Source organism: Adiantum capillus-veneris, chromosome 29 (assembly GCF_014529385.1).
Source record: "Adiantum capillus-veneris isolate H3 chromosome 29, ASM1452938v2, whole genome shotgun sequence".
In the NCBI taxonomy this organism is placed as follows: domain Eukaryota; kingdom Viridiplantae; phylum Streptophyta; class Polypodiopsida; order Polypodiales; family Pteridaceae; genus Adiantum; species Adiantum capillus-veneris.
In genome coordinates, this window is record NC_140959.1 from 136,451,374 (window position 1) to 136,470,019 (window position 18,646).

General features: G+C 48.0%; 1 protein-coding gene across 4 annotated transcripts in view; it reads right to left on the reverse strand.

Annotated features, from left to right (window-relative positions):
* LOC147419958 (putative ABC transporter C family member 15) overlaps positions 1 to 18,646 on the reverse strand; it is a 222,328-nt gene that overhangs the window by 163,405 nt on the left and 40,277 nt on the right. For 3 of the 4 annotated variants that reach the window (XM_086505528.1, XM_086505527.1, XM_086505529.1), the window contains exons 2-4: positions 1,633 to 4,022; positions 1,469 to 1,555; positions 735 to 1,379 (exon numbers count right to left, since the gene is read on the reverse strand). In XM_086505528.1, the coding sequence (XP_086361654.1) occupies positions 735 to 1,379; positions 1,469 to 1,555; positions 1,633 to 4,022 (3,122 nt within the window). Of the gene's footprint in view, positions 1 to 734; positions 1,380 to 1,468; positions 1,556 to 1,632; positions 4,023 to 18,646 lie in introns of those variants that run through there. The other variant, XM_086505530.1, reaches the window with a different exon arrangement.

Below are 18,646 nucleotides of genomic sequence, written 5' to 3' on the forward strand. Positions count from 1 at the left end.
ATCATTGTAATGCCCTTTGGCACATGCACAAACCTGATCTCTGGTGGAGGAAGCTTCTCTCTGCCTTGTGGAAAAGCCATTTGCCTTTGAAGGAGCGACTGTTTCTCTGGTGCTGTTTGCTTGGAGTGCTTCCAGTCGGCACTTTTCTTAGGGCGCGTCAGATTTGCCCCTCTTCTTACATCCGTTGCTCCTCTACAGAAGAGGATATTTGCCACTTGTTGTGGGATTGTTGCATTACTAGGGACTTCATTCGTTGTGTATCTGCTTGTATGCGGCTCCGTTTTCCTGGGGTTGTCTTTCACAAAAGGTCCTGGGCATTTGGCATTTTCTCACCGAGACTGCAACGTTTTGCGGTCTTCTTCATGTGGGTCAGATACTTGGCTTATTGAACCCTGTGGCGTCAGCGTAATGCTTACATGTTCCATCGTACTCATGTAGATCCGTTCCCACTCTTCAAGATTTCTCTTAGGTAATCGTTACGGTTTGTTTTGGAAGTTGGTGATATCACTGTAGAGATACATCAGCTTTCCTATGAATGTTTCTAGCTACTCTGTACAGCTGAGTAGTTATGTGTTCTTCCCCTTGTATATTACTCTTTCGGTGGGTTTTCCTTGCTTCGAGGTTTCTCACTAGTAAATTAATCGAATCGATTCACAAAAAAAAAGTGAGTGTGTGTGTGTGTGTGTGTGTGTGTGAGAGAGAGAGAGAGAGAGAGAGAGAGAGAGAGATCTTACTCGATTGAGTATACGGCTGGATGGAGTGGCATCAAAGAAACACATCGGCGCATGAAACACAGAATGTAGCATGTTGACAAAGAACTTTTGTGCTGTTTTGAGTGAGGTAAATGCTAAAAGCAGAACTCTTGCTAGGATGCAAAGTGCACTTGCAGCTGCCAACCCTAGGTATATTCCAAGGAGGACTTTGCTACTAACTTTTGAACTCTCTTTCAAGTTTGCTGAAGTAGCCCATGCCATCCAATAATTACTGGCAATCTGTAGGGCCTGAAACAAAATTTGGGCCAAAAGCAAGAAAGGAACAAGGGCACCTCCATATACAGCCGTTGCTAAAGACCAATATACCGCTGGCCTCACTTTGCCCATTTCTCTTTCTTCCTCCTGTACAAGCTGAGTCAAACCCTTGGAATCAATATGTACATCAGGATCTTCTGGCTCTGTAACACTCCCACGTATCTCCGTTGCACCTTCCTCAAAAACTGTCTCCATGCCATCTAAATTTTCCTCTGATGCCTTTGAACAATCTCTATTTTCAACGCTTTTAAGTGCCCTTAAGTGAGCTCCGATCAGCTCTGAAAATTTAGCACCAGATTGTATGAGCTCGTTGAACTTTCCTGCTTGATTGATAATCCCGCCATCCAGCACCTAGAAGAACAATTGACAAATCATTCACCTGCAAGCATGCATGTTGTCCTTACACAAAGGTACACTAATAAAACTTATGAAAGTAGTACCAGAATGTTGTCTGCCACGGGCAAGAATTCCACTTGATGTGTGACATATAACACAGTTTTTTGCTTCAGCAAATCCAGTATGCATTTCTGCTTGACATGTATCTCTAAATCAGTAAACACTACTAGCAGAAAAAATTGCAGCTTTAATCTTCCTGGCAAACTACCTGAAAAAGGTGAGATCCTGTGTGCGCATCAACTGCACTAAAAGGATCATCCAGGAGGTATATATCAGCATCCTGATAAAGAGCACGTGCCAGCTGAATTCTCTGCTTTTGTCCACCGCTCAAATTGATACCACGTTCACCAATCTCTGTTTGATCCCCGTGTGAAAAAAGCTCAATGTCCTTAGTCAGTGCGCAAGCAGTTAACACAGTATTGTACTTCTGTCTATCCATTGGCTTTCCAAATAAAATGTTGTCTTCAACTTTGCCACTTTGAATCCATGCTGTTTGAGCAACATATGCTATATTGCCATACACTTGTACTCTACCTGAGATCTTGGGAATCTCTCCGAGTATACATGAGATCAAACTTGACTTTCCAGAACCAACTTGTCCACAGACTGCAACTTTTGAGCCTCTTGTGATTAGGAGCTGGTGCACGGTCAGAGTAGGTTTTATTGAGCAGGCATCCCAGCTAAAGCAAGAATCATGAATCTCAATGGCCATAGACGACTCATCTTCTGCCACAGAACGCAACACGGCCTTTTTGTCTATCTCTTGCTCCTCAAGGAACTGCTGAATTCTCTGCACTGAGACCTTCGTCTCAGAGAACACTCCAATAAGGTCCGGAATTGTATATACTGGGTCCTGAAGGATCCTGAAAGTGGCCAAAGCTGAAAGGACCCTCCCTGCTGTTAAAGGAGTCCCAATAAATACACATGCTGAGAAGGTAATCACACCAATAACTGCAGGGGCACTCCAAAAAAGAGCAACCACCCCTGCTTGCGCATACACAAACCAATGGAGCCACCTACATTCCTCTTTCCTCAAATCTTCTATCTTCCTCCTATACTTCGTCTCCCATGCCTGAAGTTTTAGAATCCTCATGCTCCTCAACACTTCAGATGTGGCTCGCATTCGTGCATCCTTTGATTCCATAATATTGTTTTGAAATTTTTCAAGTATGAAGGAGAGTGGAAGATTTGCAAGCATAGTTACTGCAGTGGCCGCAAGTGCGGCTAATGCTGCTAAGCCCAGGTTCCTGTACAGGACCAAAAGAGCTAACGATATCTGTAAAAACAGTAGCCACACATCATGCAGGTACCAAGTAAAGTCGCTAACTCTATTTACATCAACACTGACAATATTAACTATCTCGCCACTTGGGTGGTTTCCAAGCATTTGATTGGACAAAGACAATCCTTTTCTGTAAATAACAGCACTAAGTGCTGCTGTTGTCCTCAATCCTAACTGCTGTGCACCAAAATACCACTGTCTTTGAGCTAAAGTCTCAATAAGATTTGCCACAAAAAACACCACTGACAAAATATATCCTTCGTGAGAGAACCTACTTCTCCCACCCAAGTATTCGACAAAGTCATTGATCAAGTACGGTCCTACATAGGAAGCACATGTGCAAAGCCCAGCAAAGAAAGCATTTAACAAAATGTCCTTCCACGAGCAAAAAGCAAGGCACTTAACAACATTTTTTACTTGCAGCTTAGTCCATTGGGTTTCAAAAAGCTCAGATGCAAACGCTGCAGTGTCTCTCTGAGCCAGTTGAGGTATTTCATCTAGTTCGAGAGGTTTTTTGTAACCAACTGCAAGTAATGAATCCAGCCAAGTAAATGTAGCAAGGCTAAAAAGATTAGCTGTTGCATAATTGGTCACTTTTGATGTGCTTCCAGAAAAGCTATTCAGAAGAGGCTCACATAAGGCTTCTGCACCAGGCCTAAGAAGACCTGTCTTTCCATATACAGCAATCACACTTAAAAATGTGCATGATGGAAAAGCCAGAAAGTCTGCCCAGGCTTCCACCGGCAGTTCCTCTTGTCTTCTCCAATGCAATACCCTTGAAGCAAGTGTTAGACCTGTTAAAAAGAAACAAACTATCCACCATAATCGCAACAGACAAGGGTAAGTTACTCTTCCTTCTGCTCTGGCATTGGCAATTTCTGAACTATTTGTACACCAAACACATACTTGGAGAACAGCAGCTACTTCCACCAGTACAAATTGATGCCATCCCTTTTTAGTTGCAGAGTAACATAACCATAAAACAGCTCCTACATGTAACAGGGAAAGAAAAATGGTTGAAGAATAAGTTGCCTTGTATAAACAACTAGCTTTAATCAACTGAGTGGCACGATCTGGCTTGTCATATATGCTCTTCTTGAACTTTCCCAGAAACTTGATTAGGTAAAATGTTAGCAGAAGAACAAGCTGAACTACAGAAACTACCCCATACAACCAGCATGAAATTTTCATATATGCTTGCAGCAATAACTGAAAATTGCTTTCTGTATCCTTGAGCTTTGATAAAAATGTTTTTTGAGACGACGAATAATATGAGCAACTTTTTAGCTGGGCAAAAGCGACCCAAGCTTGTAGCACTGCAATGAACAAGTCCAAACTTCTACCACCTCTCTCTCTCTCTCTCTCTCTCTCTCTCTCTCATCCTACACAGTTCCAGTTACCTGCTTAATTCACATCTAGCAACTTACGACTCTAGAGTAACCTTTTTCCAGTCACTTTTTATTTTTGGTACTCAGACATTGTATCAGATTCACCATGTTGTAACTCTTTGGTCTCATAGGTCATTTTGGCCTTTTGAAGACGTTAATATAACATTTCATTTCATTTTTCTCTCTCCAGCTTACTGAGGATGGTTTTGTGACGAGGCACAGATACATGGACACCCACTTATCTCATGGGATACGATGTGCTATTGGCCAGATACGCACATCTTCACACCAGCTTCAGATCGAGACTGGTAGATACAGCAGAGTACCAGCAGAGGCTAGGACATGTCACATGGAGCCTGAGACAGAGTTGCACTACACATGCCACTGCCCAGTTTACTATGAGATACGAGGCCGCTTCCACTGCCTATTCAGAGAGGGCTTTGGACCACTCTCTAGAGTCATGGGGTATGAGGACCAGAGATGTCTGGGTCTGCTTCTGCTCGAGTTGCGCAGACACAGAGAGGGCCTGATGAGAGGCGAGGCTAGTCAATCTCAAAGACGGATCACAGACTTCTTTACAGTGGACACTGGGCAGCCAGAGGAGCAGCTACCACAGCAGAGCTCACATTCTCCTCACACCAAAGCCACGTTGATCGATCGAGCGACCGAGCTAGGCACAACCACGGAGGACTACACAGCATCGACGAAGGCTGCAGCAGAGGATTCAGATACCTTGGCCCCACATGCTCAACAACCAGTCAGACTATTGACCATGGAGGAGATTGATGAGATCCGCCAACGACTGTAGCGCGGATAATGTGTTGTGCTCTCTACACTGGGTGATCCTCAGTGCAATGTGCGTGACAATCTCACTCAAACAGACTGAATAGAAAGAAAACAATAGACATCAACAGAGCTCACAAAGACACAACAACAGACCAGAACATATGACTCGACTATCTCAAAGACTGATACAGACTCTGGTGTGGCAGCACACTCAGCTCCAGCCTAGGACTCACAGGTACAATGGGCGTGTCGAGGCTCAGATGTGCAAGGATCGTGAAGACATGCTCTGTGTATAGACTCACTCTAGACGACTACGTACAAGATAATCCAACTGGCCCAAAACGACTACTCATATATACAACCATAAAGAGCCACCAACGGCTCATAAATGTCCAATCAGCTAAGTCTATCTCCAAACTGAGTGGTGGTGGTGACCTGGCCACGATGTCCACTAGACCACCGTCGGTACCCTACCACGTGTCACCCCCAACCCAGAGGGTCCGTCCAGTGTGAACCAGACCAACTGTAACTAACTGTCCAACTGTCTGCCTATCTTGTGAAGTGACACTGTAGCCCTGCTACAGGTTGACCGCCACAAGACCGCTCACCGTCTCGGTGAGAGGAAGACTGAAACTGTGAAAGAAAACTACTAGCTACTCATATGTACAATGGTGAGCTCCTGAATCTGTCATCCAAGAGATAGAGTGGTGGCCACTGCTGCATCCGAAGTATTAGCCTCTGGAGGTGGAGCCATCAAATCGATTGTGGGGCCCTGTTGTATGTGAGCTCTCCTGTCAAGAAGTGTGTCCCCTAGAAAGGGACCAGCCACCTGCTGGGAAGATGGTAGCACCTGTCGTGTAGTGTACTGAGGACGTCGAGTAACACAGCCATGGCGATGTGCTCCAGCAACTCCGTCACAACAAGTCACATTTTGCATCTGAGGCAATGGTGACGACTGAAACCCCTGAGGAGGATATTGTTGTTGTTGATTGTAGTACTGAACGGGAACTGGAGTCTGTGAGTAAAGTCCCATAAATTGCTGCACTGGTGTACCTGCTCCAGTCCACCCATACCCCATACCCATCATCCCATACCCCATACCCATCATCGTAGGCTGGGTTGCCCTATTTTCATGTAAGAGCAATTCTCTAAATCCTTGTACTTGATTTTGAAGGTCACTAATCACTTGAGACTTTAACTTCAGGTCTTGTTGGAGTGCGAAAATAGTGGCGTCCCTATTGGCGATGGCGCTCTCAGCTGCGTAAGTAGCTGCGTGACGCTGGTGTGTGGCTGCTAAACGCTCTGCTCCAAGCTCAATGGTGGCAATGGCTTGCCTAGACTCCTGCAATATATCCTCAAATAGCCGAAAAAATGATGTAGAGTCCGACCATGTGGAAGGTCCTGTAACAGTGTCCGGGTGAAGAGAGCTGGCAAGTGGTACAGCTGGTGAGACTGGCAAGTGGCACTACTCGTGGTGGACTGGGAGCATGCTTCTCTGTCGGAGTAGAGATGGTGGGAGTGGTTGCAACAGGATTAGGCATAGGAGAAGAAGCAACTCCCGCTGGGAGCGTCTCATAGGTCATTTTGGCCTTTTGAAGACGTTAATATAACATTTCATTTCATTTCATTTCTCTCTTCTACAGAGGCCTGGGGCTAGTATGCATCATCTTTCTACACGGTTCCTGAGCAACCCCCTCGATCCAAGCCCACACACATGTGCTTTTTTCACCGCGTTGAGATGGTGAGGAAGGCCATTGACAGGATGAGGACTGGGAGAGCATATGATCATGATGGCTTAGTGGTTGAGCATTTCACGCATGCCAGAGATTTACTAGCAAAGCTTCTAGCAATTATGTTTAACCGTGCCATGTGTGAGGGCTTGTCTGATACTTGGAGCCTATCTACTATTGTACCTATCTTCAAGTCGGGAGACCCTATGGAGCCTGGGAACTATCGCACTATCATGATTGGACACACATTGGCACGGTTGTACGCATCTATTCTTGAGCAGCAGCTGAGTAGATGGGCAGAGAGCGAGGGGATACGCGCAGCCGGGCAGGCAGGTTTCAGGAGGGGTTTTTCTACTCTTGACCATATCTTGACACTCAGAGCCATCATTGAGGAGGGCAGATCGCGTGGGAGACGGATCTATTGTAGCTTTGTGGATTTCCGCAAAGCATTTGACACAGTGCCCAGAGCTAGATTCATGCGCAGATTACAGCAGATGGGAGTACCTACAGAGCTGATTTGGGGGGTCATGGCATTATACAAGTCAGTAGTGGGACATGTACGCACCCCAGAGGGTCTATCCACACCGGTTTACTCCACTATTGGGGTGACGCAAGGCTGCCCGCTCTCTCCTACTCTATTTGGTATGTATGTAGATGAGGTTTCTGACTACATTGAGAGAGATGGTGATAGAGGTGCACAGCTGGCAGGGACATGGATTCCACTATCGTTGTATGCTGATGATATTGCGTTGATCTCCGACTCTTCGGAGGGGATGCAACGTAACTTGGATACTTTGCATAGGTTTGCCCAAGAAAGTGGTTTGTCCGTCAACCTTGGTAAAACCAAGGTCATGGTATTTAATACCACCCCACAATGGATCAGGAGGTCAGCGCCCGCCTTCACATACGGCCAAGAGAAGGTGGAGTATACAGATGCTTACACTTACCTTGGAGTGGTTGTTAATGGGCCAGCATTTTCATTGAGGAGGGCAGCAGAGGCTAGATTGACAAGAGCCCATGCAGCATTGGGTAGATTGGAAAGGATGTGTTCACAGGTTCAATTTCAGGAGCCTCGGACGAAGCTCTGGCTCTTTGACACTTTGGTGGCTTCTGCATTGCTTTATGGAGCTGAGGTTTGGGGACCTTCACTGGATCATCACGGGAGGACAGGCCGCAGTGATGGATGGGGGGACATGGAGAATCCTCTGGTCTTTATGATCTCGCAGCTCATTAGAGCCAAGGCTTCAGTACCACGTGCTATTGTACGAGCAGAGCTAGTTGCCCCTCCACTAGTGGTTGAGGCCCTCACCAGATCTGTCTCCTTCATACACCGCATGTGGGAACTTCCCAGAGACAGATATGCACGCCTTGCACTTGAGTCCTCTCGACAGTTAGCCGTGCAGGGAGATACAGCAAGCTGGTATGGGGAGATGACATCATGGTTTCAGGCGCATGGGTTCAGCAGAGACAGATTGCCTCCCTTCCAGTACTCACTGGATGCGCCCTCTCTGACTCTTACACAATCCGAGATCACCAGGCTCATTCGCCAGCACTTGACTCAGCTAGACACCAAGAGGACATGGATACAGCCAGCACAGGAGTTGGGCACGAAGATGGCTTTCTACAAAGAGCATCTCCTCCAGCTTACAGAGGATGGTTTTGTGACAAGGCCCAGATACATGGACACCCACTTGTCTCATGGGATACGATGTGCTATTGGCCAGATATGCACATCTTCACACCAGTTGTTGCGGATCGAGACTGGGAGATATAGCGGAGTACCAGCAGAGGCCAGGACATGCCCCCTATGTGACATGGAGCCTGAGACAGAGTTGCACTACACATGCCACTGCCCCATCTACTACGAGATACGAGCCCGCTTCCATTGCTTGTTCAGAGAGGGCTTTGGACCATTCTCTAGAGTCATGCGGTACGAGGATCAGAGATGCCTGGGTTTGTTTTTGCTCAAGCTACGCAGACACAGAGAGAGCCTGATGAGAGGAGAGGCTAGCCAGTCTCAGAGACAGATCACAAACTTCTTTAGAGCTGCCAGTGGGCACCCACAGGAGTTGGTACCACAGCAGAGCTCGTTGCTTTACACCAGAGGCATACTGATCGACCGAGCGACTGAGCTAGGGGGATCGAGACGCCCACGACTGCGGAGGACTACACAGCATCGACAGAGGCTGCATCAGAGGATTTGGGTCACTTTGGCTTGACATGCACGACGCGCGGTCAGACTACTGACCATGGAGGAGATTGATGAGATCCGCCAGCGACCGATGCTGGATCTCCTGTGATCTAGCTATCCCAGCTAGCTGTTTAGCTGCTTAGTCCACACCTAGCAATTTAGGATTCCATAGTATTTTATTTTGTCATCTTGTTACTCTGACTTTGTATCAGATCCACCACATTGTAACTTTCTGGTCTCATAGGTCACTTTGGCCTTTTGAAGACGTTAATATAACATTTCATTTCATTTCTCTCTCTCTCTCTCTCTCTCTCTCTCTCTCTCTCTCTCTCTCTCTCTCTCAGAACACTTGCTGTTCTGATGGCGGGCACTTGCTGCTATGGTGAGGGCTTGCCATTACTACCCCCACAGGCTTGCGCCTTTGTCCTACAGGCTCGCGCACTCCAATTGGGTGCCCACAGGCTCCCACCACTCCCTCCCCCCAAGCTCGCGCCAGCGCCACCCTCCCCAGGCCCCTACCTGGTCAGCAGCGAGCTCATTTTTTAGTACCTGCTGCATTTTTGATTGCTCACACCAAGCTTGGACAGGTCCAGCCCTACACGCAGGCCTTTTTCTAGGAATGCAGGTCCAGCAATACACACAGGAATTCTGTGAGAAAGAAGTTTTCAAAAATAAAATTTCTGCAATTTTTCACAAAAATTTTGCAATTCTTGCAACGTTTTCAGAAGTACAGAACAGGTGCTTTGTGCAAACAGACACCGAGACGGGCCCGACATGGCGAAAGGAGTGACCAAAGAAGAAATGGCCAAGAGAACAAGAAGTTGGTGGACTCCACCATCAACACTATCATCAACCGCCTCTCCAAGCTTGAGAAAGAGGTAGAAGCCTGTAGCAGGGTTACAATGTCACTTCACAGGACATACAATTGGACAGTGGTCCCTACCCCCTCGAGTTGGTCCCTATCACCCCTACCCTCTCCAATTGGTCCATACCCAATCCCAATCCCCTCGCCCCTATCCTCTCCAATTGGTCCATACCCAATCCCAATCCCCTCGCCCCTACCCTCTTCAATCGGCCCCTACCCAATCCAATCGGTCCCTACCCTCTCGAATTGGTCCCTACCTTCTCCAATCGGCCCCTACCCAATCCAATCGGTCCCTACCCTCTCGAGTTGGTCCCTACCCTCTCCCATTGGCCCCTACCCAATCCAATTGGCTCCCACCCCCTTAGGCCCTCGCCCCTACCCACCCCCCCCCCCCTCTCGCCCCTACCCTCCCCTCCCTTGCCCTCGCCCCTACCCACCCCTTCACCCTAACCCCCTCGCCCCTACCCTCCCCCTCACCTCCCCTCGCCCCTACCCACTCTCCCTTCCCCCTCGCCCCTATCTAGCCTTCCCTCCCCACCCTCGCCCCTACCTACCCCACCTCGCCCCTACCCACCCCCTCCCTTGCCTGGCCAGGCCAACATGGGAGCTGCAAAGCATTGAAAGCTAGATTGCATAGATTGCACCTGAGCTCTGAATCTTTTTGCCCGCGACTGTAAAGAGGTAAATAGAATTTGATGAAAGCCACACGGGATGGTGTGGATGAGGGAGTATAGGCCTTCGCAGTGCGAGAATATAGTAGGCACGTCACATCTGAGGAGGAGTGATTGGACAGAAGAAGTTCAAGACAATACCCAATTACCAAGACTTAGTGGAGAAAAGATACCTTAGAGGAAAGGCGGAAACTTCTACAGACATAGCAGAAACTGAGACAGTAACAGAACACCCATTCTGGTGGAAAGATAGTGGCGAGGAGAGCAGAAACTGAGACAGTAACAGAACACCCGTTCTGATGGAAAGATAGTGGGAAGGAGAGAGATGGGACATGGAACCTACAGATGGCGGAATAGTTGCAAACCGTTTACTCAGAGGAGTAATAGCACTTGATTCTGGAGCCATTTACCAGTGGCAAAGAAACGCCTTCCAAAGTGACTAACTGGACAGCCCCCTGTGGCAAAATCTTTTGTATCTTGAAGGGCCCTTGCCAGGCTGGGATCAACTTCTTAGCTTTCTTCAGATACTTAGCTTGATAGAGTAGCACCAGGGAGCCCTGCATTATTTTCGGCCTTCAGAGATGGCGATCATGCCACGCTTTGCGACGAATCTGCTTGGCTTGGAGAGCATGTGAAGCTAATCTCCTACTTTCTTCTAACATTGAGAGAGAGAGAGGTTTGCTGAAGCACTCCCAGCTGTGACACGAACACTTCCCACTCTTGCTGAACCTGAGTTGAACTCATATGGTGCAATTGCCTCTAAGCCAAAAGCTAGCTGGAATGGGGTGTAGTTAGTGGTTGCCTTGAAGGAGGTGCGATAAGCCCAAACTGTGCCGAGGATAGCCTGAGCCCCAGAGGTTGGATGCAGATGACAAGCTTTCTTGAGAAGCGCGATTAGCACTTTGTTAGTGCTTTCAGCCTGCCCATTTGCTCTAGGATAGTAAGAGCAAGATTTGCGATGAAAAATCTTGTAATTCGTGAGGAGAGTGGAGATCAAGTCGTTGACAAAATGACTACCTCGATCACTGGTGACTTCCAGAGGACACCCAAATCTGCAAAAAATATTTTCATACAAAAATTTTGCGACAGTGGCGGCTGTGCAGTCGATGGTAGCCACCACTTCGGCCCATTTTGTTGCATAATCTGTTGCTACCAAGAGATACTTACGATTGCCTGGTTGAGCAGATGGAGTAACTGGACCAACAAAGTCCAAATCCCATCTCTCAAAGGGCAACCACGCCGTAGATACCTGGAGAGGACGATTTGATTGCTTGCTAGGCTTAGGCCCACATTGCTGGCAGACATCATAAATCTTGACATGAGCAATAGCATCTCGAAATACAAGCCCATCTGTAAGATTTTTTGTGCCGTGATGTGACCAGGATAGTGGCCACCTGTAGGACCACTGTGTGCATCCTCTAGAATGTGGTCTACCTCATGAGGGGAGACGCACCTTTGCAGCACACCATCTGGCCCCGATTTATAGAGCTGTCCACCAATCAAGGAGAAAGGTCTAGACTTCAGTAAGAGTCTTCTTTTTTGCAAGGGAGAAGCATTCTCAGGATATAGGCCAGTAGAAAGCAGATGTAACACATCTCCATACCATTCTGGGGTCGTGTCGACCTTAAAGAGATAACTATCAGGAAAATCATCATCAACCCCAGTTTCGGGCTCACCTGAGTGTATGCGAGAGAGATGGTCATCCATGATGTGCCGCTTGCCTGGACTAAGGACTACTTCAAAGTCGAACTCCTCAAATATCAGTAGCCACCTCCAGACTCTTCCTGCAACTTGGGGTTTATTCAGAAGATAGCGTAGCGCATGATGATCTATGATGATAGTGAAGTGAACCCCTAACAAGTAATGACCAAACTTTTGTAAAGAATACACCATAGCCAAACCTTCCCTTTCTGTGGTGTTGTAGTTGCGCTCTGCTTTGGTGAGCAGGCGACTTGCATAGTGAACGGGGCGATCCAGGTTGTATTCTTTACTAGGCTGAGTCAGCACAGCCCCCACAGCCAGCTGACTAGCATCCGTATGCACATGAAAAGGAAGAGACCAATCTGGAGCCACTAAAATAGGTGCTTCAGTGAGGCGCTTTTTGAGGTATTCAAATGCTTCAGCCTCAGGTTTTGACCATTTGAAGGGCACTGTAGCACTAGTGAGTCGGGTCAATGGTTGAGCCACCTGTGCATACATTCGTATGAGCCTACGATGATATCCTGTGTGGCCTACAAAGCTCTGTACACCTTTCGGGTTGATGGGAGGTGGTAACTTCAAGATTGCCACTATCTTCTCTGGATCAAGTGCTAAACCTTTGGCAGACACCACATGGCCTAGAAGTGTGCCCTCAGTGACCAAAAAGTGACATTTGTTAGGATTGAGTTTTAGCCGTGCCTCTCTGCACCTAAGGAAGACAGCAGAGAGCTGAGCGAGGTGTTCCTCTAGATTTTCCACTGGGGTTGAACATTGAGCACCTGAGAGGGTCAAGAAATCGTCCATGAAGATGCGAAGATGATCCATAAGCAGAGGACAAAAGATGAGATATACCGCTCGATTGAAAGGTGGAGCGTTTTTCAACCCAAAAGACATTCTAGTGTAGATAAAAATACCCCAGTGACAAAAGCCGTTTTTAGCTGATCACCTGGATGGATGCCCAACTGATTGTATCCACTAAACCCATCCATGAAACTGTACAAAACATGCCCTGCTACATCTTCGATCACACGCTCAGTGAAAGGTGTGGAAAAACCATCTGGAATAGTTACCTTATTCAGCGCGTGGTAATCTACACACACCCGAATTTTATTGGACTGCTTCTTAGGCGCTATCACCATGGGTGATAACCACTCAGAGTGCTCCACAGGTACAATGATCCCTGCCTCTTGCATTTTTTCGAGCTCTGACTTGACAGCCTCTGCATACTTCGGGTTGAGCTTATAAGCTCGACCTCTGACAAGCTTAGCCCCTTCAACCAGAGGGATTGTGTGGAGACCCAATTCTGGTGGGATCCCTTCCAAATCCTTGTAGGACCAAGCAAAAACATCCTTAAACAAGTGAATAAAAGAAACTACCTGGTCAAGTAATGCGGGATGCTCCCATAACCAAGCTGCTCAGAGGACATGCTGAGGGTTGTCAGGGTCGCCCAGGTTGACTTTTTTGACAGGGTCAGGAGGTGTAACTGTGGAGGGTACTTCAGAGGTTGAAAAATGAGCTGCCTCTTGGAGCTTCGAGACATCATGTGCTGGCGTTTGATCGATTGGAAACTCCGCATACTCTTCTTGTAACCATCCTGGTGGAAGCTCATCGAAGGGTAAATCTTCAGACACAGACATAAGAGAGTGCTTTTGAGTGGGCGGGGCATCCGACCTGGGAGATGTTAGAGGAAGGGGGGAATCATTGGCGAGTTCATACAGAGGAGATTTTGTCCCCCCTTCGGTGATGTGTGATAAGTTCCCCAAAGCCGAGGGCTTCCATAGGAGGATCATCTGAATCATGAGAATTTGGGGCTGACCCCCGTACTTCTTGGACTAGTCCTCTGTCTGCTGTAGGACTACTGTCTAGTGTAGGACTTTTGACATCTGCGTCCGCCTGAGGAGTTGGAAGAGAGAGTGTTACTGGTACATGTGAGTTTTGAATAGAGACCACATAGCATGGCATCGAGGCGGTAGCTTCCAACCACTGCAACAGGTCTTCGTCAGACCCGTCAGGTGGGATGGGCTCCTCGGTGTCGGGATTGGACTGTACTGACAATGAGCTGTGATGAACCATTGGATCCATACCTCCTTCGAGCCGAATTGGTTGCATGGGGGAGCCAGGAGTATGTATCCACATGGCGTCGTTGCCCCAATCATGAAGTGCCTTAGTATGCCTCAACCATGGTCTACCAATCAGCAAAGGAAATCCTCCCTCCACCTGAGGAAGACTGACCACCACAAAATCCAAGCTAAATGTGAAGTCTTGTATCATCAGAGGCACCTTCTCTACTATGCCCACAGGATAGACTGTCCTCTGGTCTGCCAATGTAAATGTGAAAGGAGCAGGGCGGGTAGGCTGCAGACCTAAGGCCAACATAGTAAATTCTGGCATCAGATTGATCCCAGATCCACCATCCACTATGACGCCTGAGAATTGATGCCCAAGAATAGACACAGTGAGACGAGGACTTTTGTAGTCGGTGAGGGGAGCAGCTAGATATGAAATCATGTAGGACTCCAAGGGCTGCACAGGTAGGTGCCTGCCACTAGGCCCTGCACCAGGGTACAGAGACTGGATGATGGAAAGGGTGTCACTTCTAAAAATTGCATCAAGTCGAAGCATGTCGTACAGTGATACTTGTTGAAAAGTGTTTTTCAAGATAGACTCTGTTGTGGGCTTGTTTCCTTTGATTAGAGCTTGCTCTGGTATCTTAAGCTTTTGCAAGTCCTCTACTGCTTCGATGAAAGCACCATCAATATCTGATAGAAGCGAGGTAGGTTGGCTCTTGACACTACCTGCTGGTTTGTCAGCTACTACTGGAGTTTGACTCATTTGTGTGACAGGAGATCGAAAGATTGGACCACCAGGGAGGCTGAGGCCAAGAGCAGCTCTCTGTGCCTGTGTGAGCACCCCAGCCGGCTCTTCCACTAGCTTCAACCCTTCTTGAGAGGCAACTACAAGAGTGGAAGGCGGTGCCTGTGGAATGGAGCTTACTGTGATGAGGTTAAGCTTTGGAAATGTAAACTCCTGCTGGTTCTGGCTTGTGCTTGCAGATGTGGACGCTCGTTGTTTTGGGCAATCCTTACTATAGTGATCCTTAGCTTCAGGGCAATGTCGGCAAGGAGGGGACCCTTCTGGTAAGGGACATTTGCTCTGATAGTGTCCATACTCCCTGCACCTATAGCACAAAATTGGCCTATTTGAGGGGCGAGGTGGTCTCGGCCCTTGCTGCATTGGACCGGATGCTGATGTGTAGAAGCTTTGGGGAACTGAAGGAGTACTAGCATGATAAAAGCTGGGGGATGTAAAGTTGTTGTGTATACCTTGCATAGGAGGTGTTGTCAGCAGAGGTGGCATCGGGTTCTGATGGCTATATGGTGACACCAGGTTTGATGCACACGTAAGCCCTTGTTGGAGAGAAGGACCTAGACTTTGTTGTATCTGTCGTAATCCCTTGGTATAATAGCAATCCTTGTCTTCATGCCTAGACTTCTCACAGAAGTGGCAATAAGCTCTAAGGGGACAGTGCACCATACCATAGCCTTAGTCTCCTGTTGAGACTGAAGCTCTTCTAGCTCTCTCTTGATTTGATCCAAAGCCTCAAGATGTGGGGGTTTCTCCTGGCGAAGAGAGATACTTTTCTCCTCTTGAAGAGCGCGTTGTAGTTTTAGGGCTTCAAGCTCTCTACGTAAAGAAGTCAATGGATCAGCAGGACTTTCCGAAAACACAGAGGGGGTCTCTATGTGAGGGGAGTTGTTGAACAGCTTCCTAGCCCCCTCTATCCTAGTAGCAGCTGCGATGAACTTCTCCAAAGTGGCGTCGGGTCGGAGACTCTCTCGGAGTTTTTGTTGAGAAGTTTTGGGAAGCGCCTTCTCTACCCACTTCTTAACCATGAATTCACCGGGTTGCTGAGGAAGCTTGGCAACCAGAGACTTGGTCTTAGTCATAAGCTCTGCAAAAGTCTCCTCTAGCTGGAGCACCATGTTGGCTAACTCATCCAACACCTTCTCCTGGTAGTCACCGGGCCTGAAAGCTACACAGAACTGTTGCCTTAAGGCTGCCCAGGTTGCAAAATGGTTCTCTGCAAACTGGTTGTACCATTTGTCTGCTAAGCCATCCAAGGTGGATGGAAAGAGTACCAAATAAGCATCTTCCCTGTTAAGACCACGACCCCTACAGAGAAATACAAACCTCCTTGCAGGGTCGTCAGCATCTTCTGAAGAGAGTCCTTTGAATGTAGGGAACTTGATGTTTACCTTAGCCAAAACACTAGCCAACGGCTCCATGGCCCCTTGCTGAGCCTGTTGCTCAGTAGCCTGCTGTAGCAGAATAGGAGAGAGCTTTACTGGAGAAGGTGATCTGGAAGATATGGAACCAGATGAAGGAATGGGTGATATATGTGGAGGTATAGGTGATGAGGTTGATGGACTTCTACTAGGTACTAGAGGTCGTCTTCTGTTATAGTACTTTAGAGGGCTCAGTAGTGCGCTTTGACGCTCGACTGACCGCCTTGTATGTGTCATGCAATGACCACCAATCCAACCAACCCTTGGGCAAGAAAACCTTGAACTAGTTGAAGACTGGTCTAGGCTCTACTAGACCAGGCTGGACCAAGGACGAGGAGGACTAGACCAGGGTCGAGGAGGTCTAAACCAGGGACGAGGACAGGTTGGACCAGGGCGAGAGAACAGTTGGACTAGGGCGAGAGAACAGTTGGACCAAGCGAGAGGAGAACAGTCCAAGGCAAGGTCGGCCAAAAAGCTAGGCAAGGTAGGCGAAGCTAGATAGACCCAACTAGCTTCAAGATTTGCACCTCACAGAGTGAGATTTCAGTTGAGGTCCCACCGTGATCGCCAAAATGAGAGCACCTGTAGCGCGGATAATGTGTTGTGCTCTCTACAGTGGGTGATCCTCAGTGCAATGTGCGTGACAATCTCACTCAAGCAGACTGAACAGAAAGAAAACAATAGACATCAACAGAGCTCACAAAGACACAACAACAGACCAAAACATATGACTCGACTATCTCAAAGACTGATACAGACTCTCGCGTGGCAACACACTCAGCTCCAGCCCAGGACTCACAGGTACAATGGGGGTGTCGAGGCTCAGATGTGCAGGGATGGTGAAGACGTGCTCTGTGTATAGACTCACTCTAGACGACTACGTACAAGATAATCCAACTGGCCCAAAACGACTACTCATATGTACAACCATAAATAGCCACCAACGGCTCATAAATGTCCAGTCAGCTAAGTTTATCTCCAAACTGAGTGGTGGTGGTGACCTGGCCACGATGTCCACTAGACCATCGTCGGTACCCTGCCACATGTCACCCCCAGCCCAGAGGGTCCGTCCAGTGTGAACCAGACCAACTGTAACCAACAGTCTCCCTGTCCTGTGAAGTGACACTGTAGCCCTGCTACAACGACCGATGATGGATTCCCTATGATTTAGCTCTTTTGAGGATTGTACACCCTGCTCATCTTGTATCAGCCTTTGTAATAGCTCTCACCCATTATATTCCCACACGCACACCCACATTGTGTTGTATTAGCCCCCCAGCCACTACTTTCAACCCCCTACTTATATCATACACAGTTCCAGCTAGCTGCTTAGTTCACATCTAGCAGTTAAGATTTTAGTTTTTCACTTGACTTCATTTTATTTTTGTACCCAGACATTGTATTAGATCCACCAAGATTGTATCAGTTTGGTCTCATAGGTCATTTTGGCCTTTTGAAGACGTTTAGTATAATATTTCATTTCTCTCTCTCTTCTCTCTCTCTCTCTCTCTCTCTCTCTCTCTCTCTCTCTCTCTCTCTCTCTCTCTCTCTCTCTCTCTCTCTCTCTCTCTCTCTCTCTGTGTGTGTGTGAGGTGTTCACGTGGCACAGGTGAGCATGCGAAAAAGGAGCTGACAAGCCGCAGGTGGCAGGTGTGCAAGTTACACAGGTAGGGCACACACAGGTGAGAGCAAGGCGTGCACAAGAGCAAAAGGTTGCTGGCTCGGGACTCAGACGCATTGGGGTTTTGAGGCACCCGCGGTGGGCGTCGGGTTGGTTCTGATTTAGAGCACGCAACGGATGCATTGTTCTCAGCCGGGGACTGAGTACTGTTGACAGGTTTGTGCCCGCAGTGGGCTGTGGCTAATTACCTCTTCGGAGGGTGTTTTTGATGCATTGTTCTCAGCCAGGGACTGAGTATTGTTGACAAGTTTGTGGCCGCAGTGAGCTGTGGCTAATCACCTCTTCGGAGGGTGTTTTCCAGATTAGCAGAGGCTGCGTGACAACGCCCTCAACAGGCATACAACAGTCCAATGGAGAGGGTAGAGGTGGAGGCAGCCCGCCACTCTAATCCACCCTCTTCCTTCATGGCATCCCCGACAGGGAAGAAAGTCACATTTATGGCCACCAACAAGCGATTGGCAAACCCAAAAGAAAGTGGATGAGGTGGAGAGGTGGAGAGTAATCGCCAAGAAGGACAAAGGAAAAGAGATATCAACCCCCGCTCCTACCATCATCAACATGACACTCGAAGAGGAACAACGAAGGTGTACAAGGGCTTTACATGTGAGAGTCACCGGCCTCAAAGATCGGGATCAAGTCGGCGA